Source organism: Sturnira hondurensis, unplaced genomic scaffold (assembly GCF_014824575.4).
Source record: "Sturnira hondurensis isolate 20B ecotype Veracruz unplaced genomic scaffold, ASM1482457v3 Scaffold0002039, whole genome shotgun sequence".
NCBI classification, from domain to species: domain Eukaryota; kingdom Metazoa; phylum Chordata; class Mammalia; order Chiroptera; family Phyllostomidae; genus Sturnira; species Sturnira hondurensis.
Window position 1 is genome coordinate 3,278,281 of NW_028074670.1, and position 16,011 is coordinate 3,294,291.

Here is a 16,011-nt window from a genome sequence, read left to right on the forward strand (position 1 = left end):
CTAAAGCGAAGAAACCCTTCACTGTTGGTGGAGAGCTGGTCCTGCCTGCTGCTAAGGACATTTGTCAGGACCTGTCAGGAGAGGCTGCAGTTCAAAGGTGGCACATGTTCCTCTTTTGGCTCACACCATAATTAGATGAACTGATGAAATAGCAGAGGATATTGAGGCACAATTGTTAGAGAGGATTAATGGGTCACCATGGTATGCAATCCAGGTATGTTGACAGCAAGACAAGAATACTTGTTTCATGTGATATATTTTTCAGGAGGATGTGCATGAGGACATGTTATGTGCATTTTTGTTGCCAGCCAACACCACAGCTGCAGCACTATTCAAGTCTTCAACATCATGAAAACTGAACTGGTCTATGCACAGATGAAGAAGCTGCCATGACTGGATGGCTTTCTGGTTTCACTCCTCGGGTCAAAGAGGTCACTTCTGAATGGGAGTCTATGCACTGTGTCATCCATAGAGAAATAGTGGCTAGCTGAAAAATGTCACCTGAACTTACTGTTTTGCAGGGTGTAACTTAAATTATCAACCACATTAAAAGACATGCCCTTAACTCACATTTGTGCACACAGCTCTATGAGGAGATGGATGCAGAGCACACATGTCTTCTCTCACACACAGAAGTGAGATGGCTTTCTAAAGGTAGATCACTGGCCAGAGTTGCTTTTTTTCCCATAGCAGCATTATTTTATTTTTAATGTATTTTATTGATTATGCCATCATAGCTGTCCCATTTCCCCCTTCATTCCCCTCCCCCTGCACATCCCCTCCCCCCACATTCCCCCCTTAATGTCCATTTGTCACAAGTTCTTTAGATTCTACAATTCCCATACTAATCTTACTCTCCCCCTGTCTATTTTCTACCCACCATCTATGCTACTTATTCTCTGTATCTTCTCCCCCCTTCTCCTCCTCCCACTCTCCTGTTGCTAACCCTCCATGTGATCTTCATTTCTATGGTTCCACTCCTGATCTAGCTGTCCTCTTAGTTTGCTTTTGTTTTAGGTGTGGTTGTGAGTATAACTGTGAGTTTGCTGTCCTTTCACTGTTCATATTTTTTATCTTCTTTTTCTTAGATAAGTCCCTTTAACATTTCATATAATAAGGGCTTGGTGATGATGAACTCCTTGAACTTGACCTTATCTGAGAAGCACTTTATCTGCCCTTCCATTCTAAACCAAAGCTTTGCTGGACAGAGCAATCTTGGATGTAGGTCTTTGGATTTCATGACTTGGAATACTTCTTTCCAGCCCCTTCTTGCCTGTAAGGTCTGTTTTGAGAAATCAGCTGACAGTCTGTCAGGAACTTCTATGTAGGTGACTGTCCCCTTATCTCTTGCTGCTTCTAGGATTCTCTCCCTCATTTTAATCTTGGCTAATGTAATTATGACATGCTAGAAGAGGACCAGCTGCTTGAGATCACAAATGACAGTGGCCTTAAAAGTATGTTTGAGACAACTTCAAATCTCCATACATTTTGGGTTAAAGTCAGGGTGGAATATACCGAGATTGCCACAAAAGCACTGAAAAGCCTGCTTCCATTTCCAACATTCTATCTTTGTGAAGCAGGGTTTTCTGCAGTGACAGCAACTGAAATGAGATTACGGAGTAGACTGGACACAAGAAACATGCTTTGGGTTACACTGTCTCCTATCACTCCCAGAAGGGACTGCCTAGTTGCAGGAGAACAAGCTCAGGGCTCCTACTGATTCTGCATTATGGTGAGTTGCATAATTATTTCACTATGTGTTACAATGTAATAATAATAGAAATAAAATGCATAATAAATGTAATGCGCTTGAATCATCCCCAAACCATGCTCCCCACCCTTAGTCCATGGAAGAATTGTCTTCCACAAAACTGGTCCTGGGTGACAAAGTTGGGGACCACTGCCTTAAAGGATACTTGCAATGGATAAAAGTCCGACTCATAAGCAGACGGAATGTATGATCCTGCCTTCAACTTGTTTTTCTATAATGTTGAACACTTCCTTCTGTAGGCATGCATGTAATCAGCCTTGTTACACTGTACGTGTATCTCTGTGAATGTCTTAGACCCTTTCTTGTAATGATCCTGGGCATTTAAAATAGGCAGAAAACAATCTGCTAAAATTTAGCAAACACAGTAACCCTGAGGGGATTCCACAGGAAGTTCATGCATTTAGATTTAAAATATATAAAAAATAAATTTAGCAAGATTTGGTATAAAACTTTGTCTATCTAGTAATCTATGTAAAGGGTTTTGTACAACTTAATCTTACCTTTTAATATAAAAGAAATTAGATCAATGAATTATTGGGCATCTTACAGCACTATACCTTGAAACGTGTTCTATAGCATCCTGGAAGAACACCAACTTTACTTCTTTGGGATTTGTAAGGTTATAATCATCAAGATAGTCCTGTAGAACATTTGCAATTTTCTCCATATCAGGCATGTCCTCATAAATCCGATCAGACTTATCTGCTCCAAACTATGAAATAATTTATGGGAGAAGAAACAAGTTGAATCAATTCTGAGATTTTATGTATGTCTCTCTCTCTCTATATATATATGTATATATATCAACATAAATATATATTTCATATATATATGGAACACACACATATATAAATAATATGAAACATACCTGACCTTAGGAGGGAACATTATTTTATCTACATTGCTATTTAGTCACTGCTTACATATATGCTGGGAGGGTTTTCAAAACAAGGGAATTGGGACAAATGAAGCACAGATTTTCATGGATAAGTGAAAGTCCACTTCATCTAACTTCTTTAAGTGGTACATTTTAATTTCAATTTTGTTTGCAATAAAATTTACATAGGAGCCCAGAAGTAGGTTTTATATTGTTCTTATTTACCTTGCTCTGGTTTCATAATTTTGCTCTTAGGCTGTTGACATCAGTAAAACTAAATGGGTTCAAAGTCATGCATGCAGACTGCTATGGTTATAAAAAATCATGTCAGAATTACACGTAGTTTTTACACAGCAGTCATCTAATTAAACCCATCATTGAGAATGAAATGTAGTATAGACCATAGGGGACTGAGGTCTTGTTTGGACCTATTGATGATGCCTTTTCTTTGCCATAGCAACCACCCTGGGGGAATTTTTATTTGGGAACTCTGATTACAATGCATGTAGGCAATGCAAGAAGAGCCCTTTGCTTTATTCCCCCATTTGATAATAATGTCACTGGAAACACACAGGAAACATAATCACCACCTGAAAGCAAATTTTGAACATTGTGTTTAATAAAATAAAAATTAAAAAAATTATTTTATTATTTATGTTTAGAGAGAGGGGAGGGAAGGAGAAGGAGTGGGAGAGAAACATGAATGTGTGGTTGCCTCTCATGTGTCCCCTACTGGGGACCTGGCCTGCAACCCAGGCATGTGCCCTGACTGGGAGTTGAACCAGCGACCCTTTGCTTCACAGGCCCATGCTCAATCCACTGAGCTACACCAGGCAGGGCAATAAAATAAATTGTTTATGTTTTTCATCTGTCACTGTTTAGTAGAGGGGTGAGGCATCACATACATATAGTATGAAGATGAGGCCATTCCTGTGTTTTATCAGCATTGATGGAGAGCCTGTTTTGTATCCAGCTCTGCTCGGGGATTTAGGGTGAACAAAGCAGACATGGCTCTTCCCTCTCACAGACACTAGGAATGTTGAATTAAAACAAGATATCTGTCTGTCAACAAAGATAGGGTGGTTAGATGAGAGACTTATTCTAGGCAGGTCGAGAGTGTGAAATTAGGGCCCAGGTGTGGATGCTATTGGAGTGACAGATGAGGAACTGAATACAGGAAAATTTTCCTGCTAATTAGAGCTACTCTGAAATGAAGAGGGCAGCACTGCTAACAAATGAGCTTCCCATCACTGGAAGCATCAGAGCGGAGGCTGCACAGGCACATGCGCTATGGTACGTGGCAGTCCAGTGCTGAGTTTAGAGACTAAACCTCCTCACAAATTGAATACCCGATGGGTCTCGGATTCAAACTGTTATCAAAATGAATGTAGCTAGATCAGCAGTCAGCAATATTTTTCCTTAAAGGGCATATAGTAAATATTTTAGGCTTTGCAGACCTTACAATCTGTACTCTGCCTTGGAATGTGAAAGCAACCATGTAAATAGTGCACTGTCCAGTGGAATTTCAAGGCTGTGTTCGTACAGAACTTTACAGAAATGGGCAGAAGGCAGATTTGGATGATGGGCCACAGTTTGCCGATCCCTCATCTAGATCTTTGATCTCCACACGTGCGAAGTTCTTGTAGAACGCGAACCTGATCTTTGTGATATTCAAATTATAAGGATTATAATAATAATGTTCATATCATTACAATCTCAAATGCAGTCATTAGAACATACTTGCCTTAATGAAATCTCCAAATATGATGGGCTTAGTCAAAAAATATTCCAAGTCAATTACAATTCCAAAATGTTTGTCTGTTCAAAAACCAAAATTAATTTTAATATAATGAAAAGATTAAATCCAGTATTTTAATAATAAATATACAGGATAATATTAGCTTTTACTTTACTTGAAGCCTTAAGTATTATAAATAAAACAGAGAAAGCCATGTTAATGTTGTAGCACTTTAGTTTGGTTGATAGTCTGTCAGATTTAAAATTAAGCACACTTAATATTAACAAGCATTTTATTAATAGATATTGAATACATATTAATAAGAAATGCTTTAGAAATATCCTGGCTTCTTATAAGACAAAATGCTGTTTCTCCTATGTTTTCTCCTCTACTTAAAATTCTATTGAATTCTATACTGAATTTGAAATATTAACCCTTCCTGAATTTCAATACAATGAATTTTATAATACTTCATGTATTTATATATTTGAATCATTGAAGACAAAACTTTTACTTAGGAGAGTCTAAAATCCACTTTGCTTTCTCCTGCATGAGCTCATTCTAATTGTTCTTTATAGAAACCAAATTACTTTTCAACTAAAAAAAAGGAGCTAAATAAAGATTGATATTTACTGGCCATTTCTGTCAAAATAGCATGGAAATAGTGCTTATCTTCATTATTAATCAGGCGATCATGGAAGACCCTTTGACATTCATGGCAGAAGAGTCTAAATATCTGCATTTCTTCTCTTATTGTCCCTGGGTCACACTGGAGTATACCTGTTTTTGAGAAAAAAGAAAAAGAAAATCCTACATTTGCGGAATATATAGTATTAATTTTATGAACTAGAAGACCCTTAGGCCCAATGTTATCCCCATACTACCAGAAATGAGTGTATCCCCAGTGGATACGCACATAGAATAATAGAGACCTCATTTTTGAAAGCAAAACTGATTACCTGACAGCATGTTTTTTTCTTGCTGTGTGATGTTCCTTTACTTGAGCACGTGACATGGCAGACTTCAGAGTGTAAGCAATGTTCATGTTGTTACTACATTTCATTGTAGTGTGTTAAGTGAAGAGTGCCATCTTTAACACACATATTTTCATCTAGCAGCTTCCTCTCCACCCCTGACCTGTAAACTGTTTTCAAAATATAAATTTCCTCTCTTAACCTTCTTCTATGTTCAGTCCTTGTCAAATGCCGCTGGTCCTTTGGGCTTCTGCTCAATTTTTTTCCGAGTGTTCTTTGTATTTATATAAATTATAACTGCAAACACAGTTTTAATAATCTCAAGTTACAATGAAAACAATGATGTAAAGAAATCCAGGAAGTGTTCATTCTCCACAGGGACCCTTCACATGGGACTCCCCGCAGTGCGCAGAGGAGGATGGGTGATCCCTCCCATGTGCCCGGTACACACAGCTGGCAGAGGGTACTATACGACATAGCTGGTGCCATTCATGCTGCTTTGGCTAATAGGGGATCTCTGTAGATAATGTTACACTGTTTTTTGCAGCTCACATGTGTGCATGTGTATATATGTGATATATTTTCCTTGAAATGGTTAAAGATTTAATTATTCTCAGCTAATATTTGTAAAGTAAGAGCATTTTCAGGACATTTTAATAAAATGTGAGGACAGGGAAAAGATATTCAAAATTGTAATTATTTTGATACTTCTTGGATACTTTATGATTTTGTTGGAGATAAAATACACCCTGGACTTTGAGGCTCAGAAATTACCTAAAAAATAGGAATCGAAAGACAATGGGGAAGAATGATAAATAAATGACTAGGTTAGACTGTCTGAGCACCAGGAAGTGAGTCCAAAGCAATTCACTACAGAAACAAAGCCATACTCCAATGTTTTCTAGAAAAAAATAGTTCCTGAATTCAAGGACTAAGCTGCTAATATAGAAGGTTAAATTTTAGTGGAGGAGAAATACAAGTCACTGTGTTGTTCTGTAGCAAGGATCGTGTGCCAACTTTGAGAGCCCTGGGGGAGGAGGAAGGTTACAGGCAGGAAAGGGAAAAGAGAGGTTTGGAGTCATCAGAATGGGAATTGGAAGGTAATGGACCTGTGGCAAGAATTGAGCACCAGGGAGGGCCAACAGAGTGGTCAGTGATCTTAAAGCCAAGCTTCAGCTCCTACTATCGGCCATTATCTCCGAATTCATTCCCTGTCTTTTAAATATACAATAGATCTCATCTGTGTTTGGATGTGAATGAGATTTTGATGAGGACAGAAAAGGAAGCAGGGTTTTGGAGAGCCCAGTCATTGTTTTCCATGGAAGTGCTAGAGAGCTTTCACTCATGTTACTTCACAGACGCTTAAAACGTACTCACGTAATTCAGTTTGTTTGAATCGTTGTGAGAATAAAATGTTGAATGGTATATAGAAACAAGGGAATTGAATAGGGACTCAGCACTGGGTGGGAGGAGAGAAGATCACTGAACAGCTAAGAGTTGATGCCCTTATGCACAAAATAAGATGAGGACTTGGTCTAGGTACTGTAAAAAGAATTCTTTCATTTCTGACATTCTGTGACATCCATCCATCCATCCATTCATTCAATGCCAGACATGATTCTAGGCACTGGGTGAACTGAAAAAACAGTCCTCATGGAGCTGACATTCTTTTGGGAGAGACATAGACACAAACATATATGCAGAGAAATATCTAGGGTATATTTTCAAATAGTCAGTGCTATAAAGGGATCTAGAGAGGAAGAGGAGGAGGTGACATTTGAACAGGGAAAGTGAGTCATGTGAATATTTGAGGTAAGAACATTCCAAGGGGTGTATAGAGGCTCCTGGGCAGGCCCTATTTCAGGAGCAGCAAGGAGAGGGTAGCAGCCGGGAGAAAAGTGGTAGGCAATGAAGGCAGAAAGCTGCTGGTTCCAGACCTGACAGAGCCTCAGTCCCAAGGCAGGTTATGGGGAAGCAGCCTTGGGAGTCTGACTGCTGTGTGTAGGGCAGAGCTTGGTTTTAGGCTGGGTAAGCGGGCAGCCTGGAAGTGGAGGCCAGAGACAGACAGGAGGCCTTCTCTGTTAGATATCCTGATGAGACATGACAGTAGTTTGGGCTAGAATGGTAGTGGGTGGAGTGCTAAGCAATGGTAAGATCTGGAATATATTTTGAAATTAAAGCCATTGGGGATGTTGATGGATTAGATGGGAATCGTTAAGGAATGAGAGCAAACAAGGATGCCCCAAAGCTGATGGCCAGAGAGGCTAATGGTAGCCCCCTCATCTAGGTCAGGGCACACTCGGCTGGGAAGGAGGCAAAAAGCAGGGATTTGGACCTGCCAAGTTTAAGAACTGCAACTGGATTTCTAAGTGAGGTTGTTGAGAAGGGAGTTGCATATACAAATCAGACACTGAGAGGAGACGGGAAGCTGGAGGCAGACAGTCAAGCATCATCATTGAGTAGATGCATTTAACACTGTGGAGATGACTGAGATTACCTAGGCAGTAAGTGTAGCCAAAAAGAAGGCTGAAGTAAGAGCTCTGGGGCATCCAAACATTCTGAGGTAGGGAAGAAGAGGGACAGCTATTAAAGGAGACTAAGCAGCAGCAACCAGTGAGAGGAAGGAATCCAGGAGAGCGTGTGCCCTAGTAGGTCAGAGAATGAAGGGTTTCAGGAGGGGGGTTGTTGTGACTGATAGTATGGAGAGGTTAAGGTTCAAACTGAGGACTGATGGATTTGCAAAATAGAGAGGTGGGGAAGAGTAGCTCAGTGCAGTGTCAGGTACAAAAGCTTAATTGGAATACACTAAAGAGTGGAACTGGAGGAAATAAGGAGACATTGAGGCAAGCCCATTCTTTAAGGGGTCTTTTTTGAAAGGGCAGAGAAAATGAAGAGGTAGCAGCAGGGGATACGATGCCTAAAGAGAATTATTTATTAAGATGGGAGGTATTGTGGCAGGTTTTTATGCTGTTAGGAATGATCCAATAGAAGAGGAAACATCAACGATGCTGAAGAGAAACAGGAATGATAAAAGCAAAATCCTTGCCTAGGCAGGAGGGGCTGGGATTCAGTATCTGAGGGGTTACTGAGAGGGGCAGAAACATCTCAGCTACTGCAGGAGGGGAGGCGGATGCAGGTTGTCTGAGAGATTTGGAAGATGAGGCAGCTCTGGTGTGATTGCTTCTATGTTTTTCAGCGAAGTAAGAAGAAAGGTCTGTGGATCCTCTGTATGTCCTCCTTGGAGAAGTGTCCATTCAGGTCCTTTGCCCATTTTTTAACTGGATTGTTTGTCTTCCTGCTGTTGAGTCATATGAGTCCCTTCTATATTTTGGAGATCAAACCCTTGTCTAATGTATCATTGACAAATATGTTCTCCCATACAGTGAGTTCCCTTTTCATTTTGCTGATGGTTTCTTTAGCTGTGCAGAAGCTTTTTAATTTGATGTAGTCCCACTTGTTTATTTTTTCTTTTGTTTCCCTTGCCCTAGCAGATATATCAGCAAAAGTATTTCTTACGTGAGACAACTGAAATTTTATTGCCTATGTTTTCCTCTAGGATTTTTACGGTATCACAACTTGTATTTAAGTCTTTTATTCATTTTGAGTTTATTCTAGGGTATGGTGTAAGTTTGGTTGTCTAGTTTCATTTTTTTTGCAAGTACCAGTCCAGGTCTCCCAACACCATTTATTGAAGAGAATGCCAACCTCAACAGCACTAGCCATCAGAGAGTTGCAAATTAAAACCACAATGAGATATTACCTCACACCTGCCAAAACAGCTATCACTAATAAATCAACAAACAACAAGTGCTGGCAAAGATGTGGAAAAAAGGGGACCCTAGTGCACTGTTGGTGGGAATGCAGACTGGGTACAACCACTCTGGAAAACAATGTGGAATTTCTTCAAAAAATTAAAAATGGAACTGCCTTTTGACCCAGTGATTCCACCTCTGGGAATATACCCAAAGAATCCTGAAATACCAATTCAAAAGAATATATGTACCCAGTATAGCAGTGTTATTTGCAATAGCCAAGATTTGGAAAAAACCTAAGTGCCCATCAGTACATGAGTAGATAAAAAACTTGTGGTACATTTACACAGTGGAATACTACTCAGCAGTAAAAAGGAAGGAATTTTTACTCTTTGTGACTGCAAGGATGGAACTGAACACTATTAGACTAAATAAAATAGGCCAATCAATGAAAGACAAGTAGCGTATGATCTCGCTTATAACTGGAACCTAATGAACAAAATAAACTAGTAAGCAGACTAGAATCAGAGGCATAGAAACATGGAACAGACTGACAGCTGTAGGAGAGGAGGGAGAAGTGGGGACTGGTTGAAAGAAGGCGAAGTGATTAGATGAAGAACATATATGCATGACCCATGGACATGAATAACACTGTGGGGATTGACTGTGGAAATGGGGGGTGGGCAGGGGAGGGGGACAAAGGGGGGAAATTGAGACAGCTGTAACAGCATGAACAATAAAAAAATGTTTAACTTTCAAAAAAAAAAAGAAAGAAAGAAAGGTCCCTGGCTGGGTGTGAAAAATGAGAGGAAATGTTGGCGGTTTGAGGGAAGCTGTGAAGTAGTCAGCCTGGGGTTGGGGTAGAGGGTGACTTGGACAGGGACAAGTATGGAGATTTCCAACAAGTCACAGACATATACATACACATTCTATCCAGAGATTTGGGGCGACTAGAAATGAAGGGAGTGTGAAGGTCATAGAATCAGGGGTCCGCACGCTACCTTGCACACATTTGGATAGATCCCTCAAGTTAAAGACATAATGGGACTTGGTTGGTGTTGGCAGAAGATCGACACTCATTCTGCTATAGATCTCAACTGAGGCTTCGACTATGTTGTGTGCGGTTTGCTTGACAGCTGGTGGGAAGTCACTCAGGAAGCCATTTAAGATAGCCTAGAACCAGAAACATACAGAAGGTTAGAATTTTTTCCTGCCAAAAATTTACCTTTCAAATGCTGCAGATTTGATGGTGACTTTTCTAATAACATCTAGAAAGCGGAATTCCAACGCAAGGACGTCTGAGGGTCAAACTCTTCCATTCGTTTCAGAATATGTTCTCAAGAAGGGGCCTACTCCTGTCTTCTGTGATTGTCTGCGGATGCCTGCACAGCCAGCATTCATACCTGACTAGTGAATTCACCGTAACTTCCTCTCAAGTAACAGAGACAGTTGCAGAGACAGTGGCTCCAGAGGGTCTTCACAGGGTGCCCAGACTCATCGGGAAATAAACCCAAGTCCTCCTTGATTTTCACCCGTGAATGACCAGCAATTCCATAGACTTCCTTAAAAGGCAACTTCCTTGTGATGACTGTCACAAGATCCCCTGGCTCAGGTTACAGCCGCTCCCTGCTCAGATCAGGGACTTGGAAGTCTCCCTGGACATCTCTCATTCTCTGTCTCACAGTCGATTGTGAATACATTTGTTGAACCTGCCTCTTTCCCTTGACACTATCCCATTCCAGCCCCAGTTCTTTTTTATCTCGGCTTCTTCACTCCCTCCCTTATTCACTGTTCTCCATTTCTACTCTCGTCTCCTTTCAGTTACTCTAATTATACAAATCAGGCCCTGCACCCCGTGTGTCCGTGCTCTGCCCCTGCCCAGTCCCCTCACCTTACCTTCTCTCCCTGCTGGTTACTCTGTCCCAGCCACCCTGGCCTTACCACCCGAGCTCCCTCCTCCCTCAGGGACTCTGCCCATGGACCCTCCTCCCTCCCTCTCATGTCTGTCTGCTTGGGAGGGACTTTCTCATCTTTTGTGTTTTAGGATACATGTCATCTCTTCAGAGAGGCCTCCCCTGACTACCCCATTTAAAGGAAGTCCTCCATCAGTCTCTCACGGCTCTGTGATCTTCTCGTATAAAACTTGCCACACTCTGAAAATACATGTTTATTAGCTAGCCTCCTGCCCCCAGTTGCTTGGGAAAATCATTACGGGTTTGTATAGATAAATTCTCCTCACTATGAACCTTGGAGTTGCTCACTCGAAAAGCCACCAGAATGGGCATCAATGCTTGTCAGTCAGTCCTTGTGATTTTAAATTTAGGGCTCATATATGAGATTTTTTTTTAGATTTGTATTTATTTATCTTTAGAGGGGAAGGGAAGGAGAGGGAGATATCAATGTATGGTTGCTTCTCATGCATCCCCTGCTGGGAACTGGCCTGCAACCCAGGCATGTGCCCCGAGTGGGAATTGAACTGCGATTGTCTGGTTCACAGGCTCGTGCTCAATCCACTGAGTTACACCAGCCAGGGCTGAGATTTTTTTGAAATAAACAGAAGTATTTGTTTTCAGTGGGCCTCCTGTGGGACATTATTGTTTACAGTTTATGACGACTATCTTTTGAGGCATTTGCTCTCCTGGGCTCCTAATGTGAGTTTAACATTATTCATATGGCCCACATTTTAAGTAGGACTCTTCTGATATATATAAAATAAAAATTTTACCATATGTATTATATATACATTATATATAAACTGTCCAGCTTGTTCTCCATAACACAAATACAATTATATACAACTAATACATAACATATTTTACATGTTATATATAAAATGCAGTTTAACATATATATAACAAACATGTTATCTGTTATAGATTAGTTAATCTGTTTGCTATCGGTCTCTATGGTGGAAGCCCCACAAAGACAAGGATGAAATCTGTTTTGTTTAAAATGATATACCAATGTCTGGAGCACAGTCAGTACTCAGTGAATACTTCTTTAAACTGATATTCACAAATTGAAGTAAGCACCTCATGCTAGAATTTAGTGAGGACTGCAGCTTGGTATTCCATTTAAAGGTCTGGCTTACATAACATGTTTCGCACCTGGGAAGCTTCCCCTGAGAATATACATGCCAGGTAAATCCTGGATTCCCACCATTTAGGGGAAGGATGCTTTGGCCTGAGGATATAGTATTCTCTGGAGTTGATCATAGTTTTCAATTATTGTTATAAGCTATAAGTAAAAATTACATCTAATTTAGTGACATTATCAATTTAATTTGTTGTTTGTGATTTAGTTTACCCTTATACATATTTCTGGCATATAAATTTCTGATGAACAAACACTGAGGTATTAATTGTGGATTAAGTGTGAATCACTCATAACCATACAAATCCAATCTGTGCAAACTGTAAACTGTAATTAGTGATGTGTTTCCTGCATATATCTCTGCTGTTTAAGTAACTTGCAACAGACTAGCAAAGAAAGTACAGAGATGTTACTGATGGTTTTAGAATTAATATTTAGAACATTGTATATACACTAGAGCATTAGAAATGCATGTAGAAATATTAGAACATTATATGTACACTAGAAATAAATATATACTATTTAGACTCCTAGGCTTCTTTACACAGTAAAATTAAATTGATATATATATGGTGTTAACAAATGCACTTTAACTTACAGATTTTGCTTTTCTTTAACTCTTGGTTATACCTTGATTATTTCCCCTCCATAAATGACAAAGGACAGGGAAGGTAGGCTATGAATGCTTGGACCCTGCTTATATGAGTTGTGATAAAAGTGAAGTTTGGGATGCATGGATATAGAGCAAGATTTTTTCCTACTACAGGTTACATATCCTGTTCTGATAATGAGGAAAATGTACCTCCCCACTTGAATGCAGTGCAACCTGGTACCCCCCTCACCCCCAGTCTCTCAGCTTTGCTGCATTTCATTTCCATGGTCACCCACAGCTAGTAAAGTTTTAAATATAAGCCTCTAAGTTGCAGTAGGAAGAAGCACTTCCTGCTTTCAGTGTGACAGCTGTGACATACTTGCTCAATGACATTCCTGTTGAGTGACATATTTCCACGGACATGACAATCTAATAGGCAGAGGGAGAAGGCTAATGGTTGGAGGCCATTTCATTTCCAGGACCCCAGATTCTACCTTTTCCTTCTACCCAGTAAAGCATTTTAGAATGATTAAAAATGATGAGTGCTGACTGATAGCTCAGTGGATTGGGAGTTGTCCTGCAAGGTGAAAGGTCATGGGTTCGATTCCCAGTCAGGGCACATTCCTGGGTTGTGGGCACATGAGGGCAACCGACTGATGTTTCTCTCACACATTGATGTTTCTCTCTCCCCCTTTCTCCCTCCCTTCCTGCCTCTCTAAAAATAAGTAAACAAAATCTGTAAACAAATGATGCTTTTGTTGGAATAACCTTGAATTTGCTTTATGAATTATGAAATAATTTGCAAACTTAGCACTTCATCATCAGGCGTAAATTCCTTGGTGCACCTCTCACCACTGATCATATCAAAAAATGTGTCAGGATAGCACAGCTGGGAATCATTTCAAACTTCTAAACATATATGTAAGGGTTCTCAACATAAAAGGAGGGAACTTAATAAAAGTCTTCTAATACATGTCTAATACATGTCTAATAAAAGTCTAATACATAAGACTACCCACTTCATGTCTGTTCTACAATTGGTGCTTATAAGAGCTCCCATCCTTTCATATTCTGAAGTACTCTCCAAAAATTTCAAAATGTGGCAGTTCTTATATTCTATTTTGGCATTAGCTTCTACACAACTTATTGGAACTACTTCAAACTGATTAAAAATAATTTCCTATGTATGTAAGCTATTTCAATATGAAAACCGCTTCCACGTCCTCACGGTTATGTTTCCTGGCTCTGCTCCTTTCTGTTCTCTGCTCCTTTCTGTTCCCATTGGCAGGAGAGGCTGATGCTGCAAACACAGAGGCTCACTTGCGCCTGCCTCCCTGGCCCTCTGTGGCTCCTAGGTGGTTACCACCAAAGTCAGCTTCTCCAGACCTAACTGTCCCCTAACTGTCTCATTCTACCTGTACACCCCACATCACTTCCTGCTTCTGAGAATGCATTCACCCATGTACCTTGTCCCCAGGATCTCTTCCTCCTGTCCACTCCTATCAGCCAGGACTCAGCTCACAGACTATCTTCTCCGAGCAGCTTTTGCTAGTTGGTCATGGCGTGCTTGCTTTAGCCATGTTGTTTCATTTCCCCCTATCATTCTATTGAAAATAATGCCTTCTCCCGTTTGTGGAACCCTTCTGCTGAGCACTCACAGGACAGACACAGTTCTTCACCCCAACTAAAGGATGAGGAAATAGCTCTTAGGAAGGTTGTACAGGTGGGAGAAGTATGTGTGGAAGCAGTGGTGGTCCTGGAGGTGATGAATTCTGAGTTGTGCTGAGCTTGGGCTTGTGATGGGTACCGGGGTTGCGTCTGGTGGGTGTGTGGACACATTGACTTGGTGGTCAGGCAGGAGATAAACTCAGAGGCGGGGGGCTGGGCAGTGGATAAGATCTGCTGAGAACTCTGTGCAGAGTACTAAAACACAAGGGCCCAGGGTACAGCCTTCTTTAAAGGTAGGGGCTGCATTTTGACAACCTTTCTGCATTCCTAAAACTACCTCTGAAACCACAAACACAGCAGGCAGTGATGTAAATGCCTGTCAGCTACTGCCCAGAGGCCCTGTGTTTACCCAGCTTCTGCTCAGGAAAGGGACAGATAGGCTCACTAGAAACACACGGTTTTGATTGTGGGGGTTGGGAACAAATATGTTTTCTTTTTCCCTCTTGCCTAAGTTTAAATCCACACTCACCTGAAAAATGTGTTTCAGACTGTGCTCTGAGGGCATGGGGAGACACAGCATGCTGAAGTGTCGGATGAAGCGTGGGGTGACAGGGTTGCGGCCACCACCCGGAGGTGCACATGCTGATACAATAGTTACATCCTGTCAGGGAAAAAGCCACGTGGGTCACTCAGCAAAGGAAGAGGTGGGATCTGTCCATTCTAATGGCAGGGCTCAGAACCAATAAGTTTTGAGGACCTGGCCCCTTCCCTGCATTGCATTACATTTTCCTACACATTAACTGACTTGATCTTCACCACCACCCCAGGAGATCATGATTGTTACCCCTATTTTTATAGATAAAAAAGAAAGCCCTAGATAGTTAAGTTGCTCAAGGTCACTCAGGTAACTCATCTGCCTCAGCTAACTCATCTTATACAAATACTCCTACTTACAAATTTAATCTTAAAAAATTATAAGACCTTTTATCTTAAGTTAAACTATATTCACTGAACAAATACTAAGTATAGTCAATTCTCATTATTTGTGGTAGCTGTGTTCTATAAAGTTGCCGGGAACACTGAATTAGCATGCATTGAATAATTGCTTCTTTGGGGAAATACACGATTAGGTTCCTTGAAGTCTCTGGTCACATTTTCATCAACAGAGCAACACACGACATTGCAGTTGCCTCTGGTCATGCCTCCTCCCTAGTCCACTCCTCCCTGCAGCCAAGCAGATCTTTCCATAGCATTTCCTTCAGTGGCTCCCTGTCACTCAGAGGATAAGCCCACACTTCTCATCGTTGGGACCATGGCCCCTTGGCGGACCTCTGTATCTCCTGCTGCTTTGGTGCTCACATTCCACACCACTGTGGTGTCCCACATCCCCTGCCTCTGAGCTGCAAGATGCTCTCTTTCCTTGTTTTGCCCGTTCTGCCTGCAAAAACACCTGTTCTGATCTCACTTCCTCTGGGAAGGCTTCTCTCATCCTCCCCAGCCTCCATCCCTGCTTCCTTCCCATCTCTCTCCATTTATCACCCTTTCT

At 41.0% G+C, this 16,011-nt stretch overlaps 1 protein-coding gene across 1 annotated transcript in view; it reads right to left on the bottom strand.

The window, feature by feature from the left end:
* Window positions 1–16,011, bottom strand: part of DNAH6 (dynein axonemal heavy chain 6) — a 261,664-nt gene that overhangs the window by 115,008 nt on the left and 130,645 nt on the right. The window contains exons 41-45 of the mRNA XM_037039592.1: window positions 14,995–15,126; window positions 10,114–10,285; window positions 5,020–5,166; window positions 4,393–4,466; window positions 2,329–2,483 (exon numbers count right to left, since the gene is read on the bottom strand). Coding sequence (XP_036895487.1) covers window positions 2,329–2,483; window positions 4,393–4,466; window positions 5,020–5,166; window positions 10,114–10,285; window positions 14,995–15,126 — 680 coding nt within the window. The remainder of the gene's footprint in view (window positions 1–2,328; window positions 2,484–4,392; window positions 4,467–5,019; window positions 5,167–10,113; window positions 10,286–14,994; window positions 15,127–16,011) is intronic.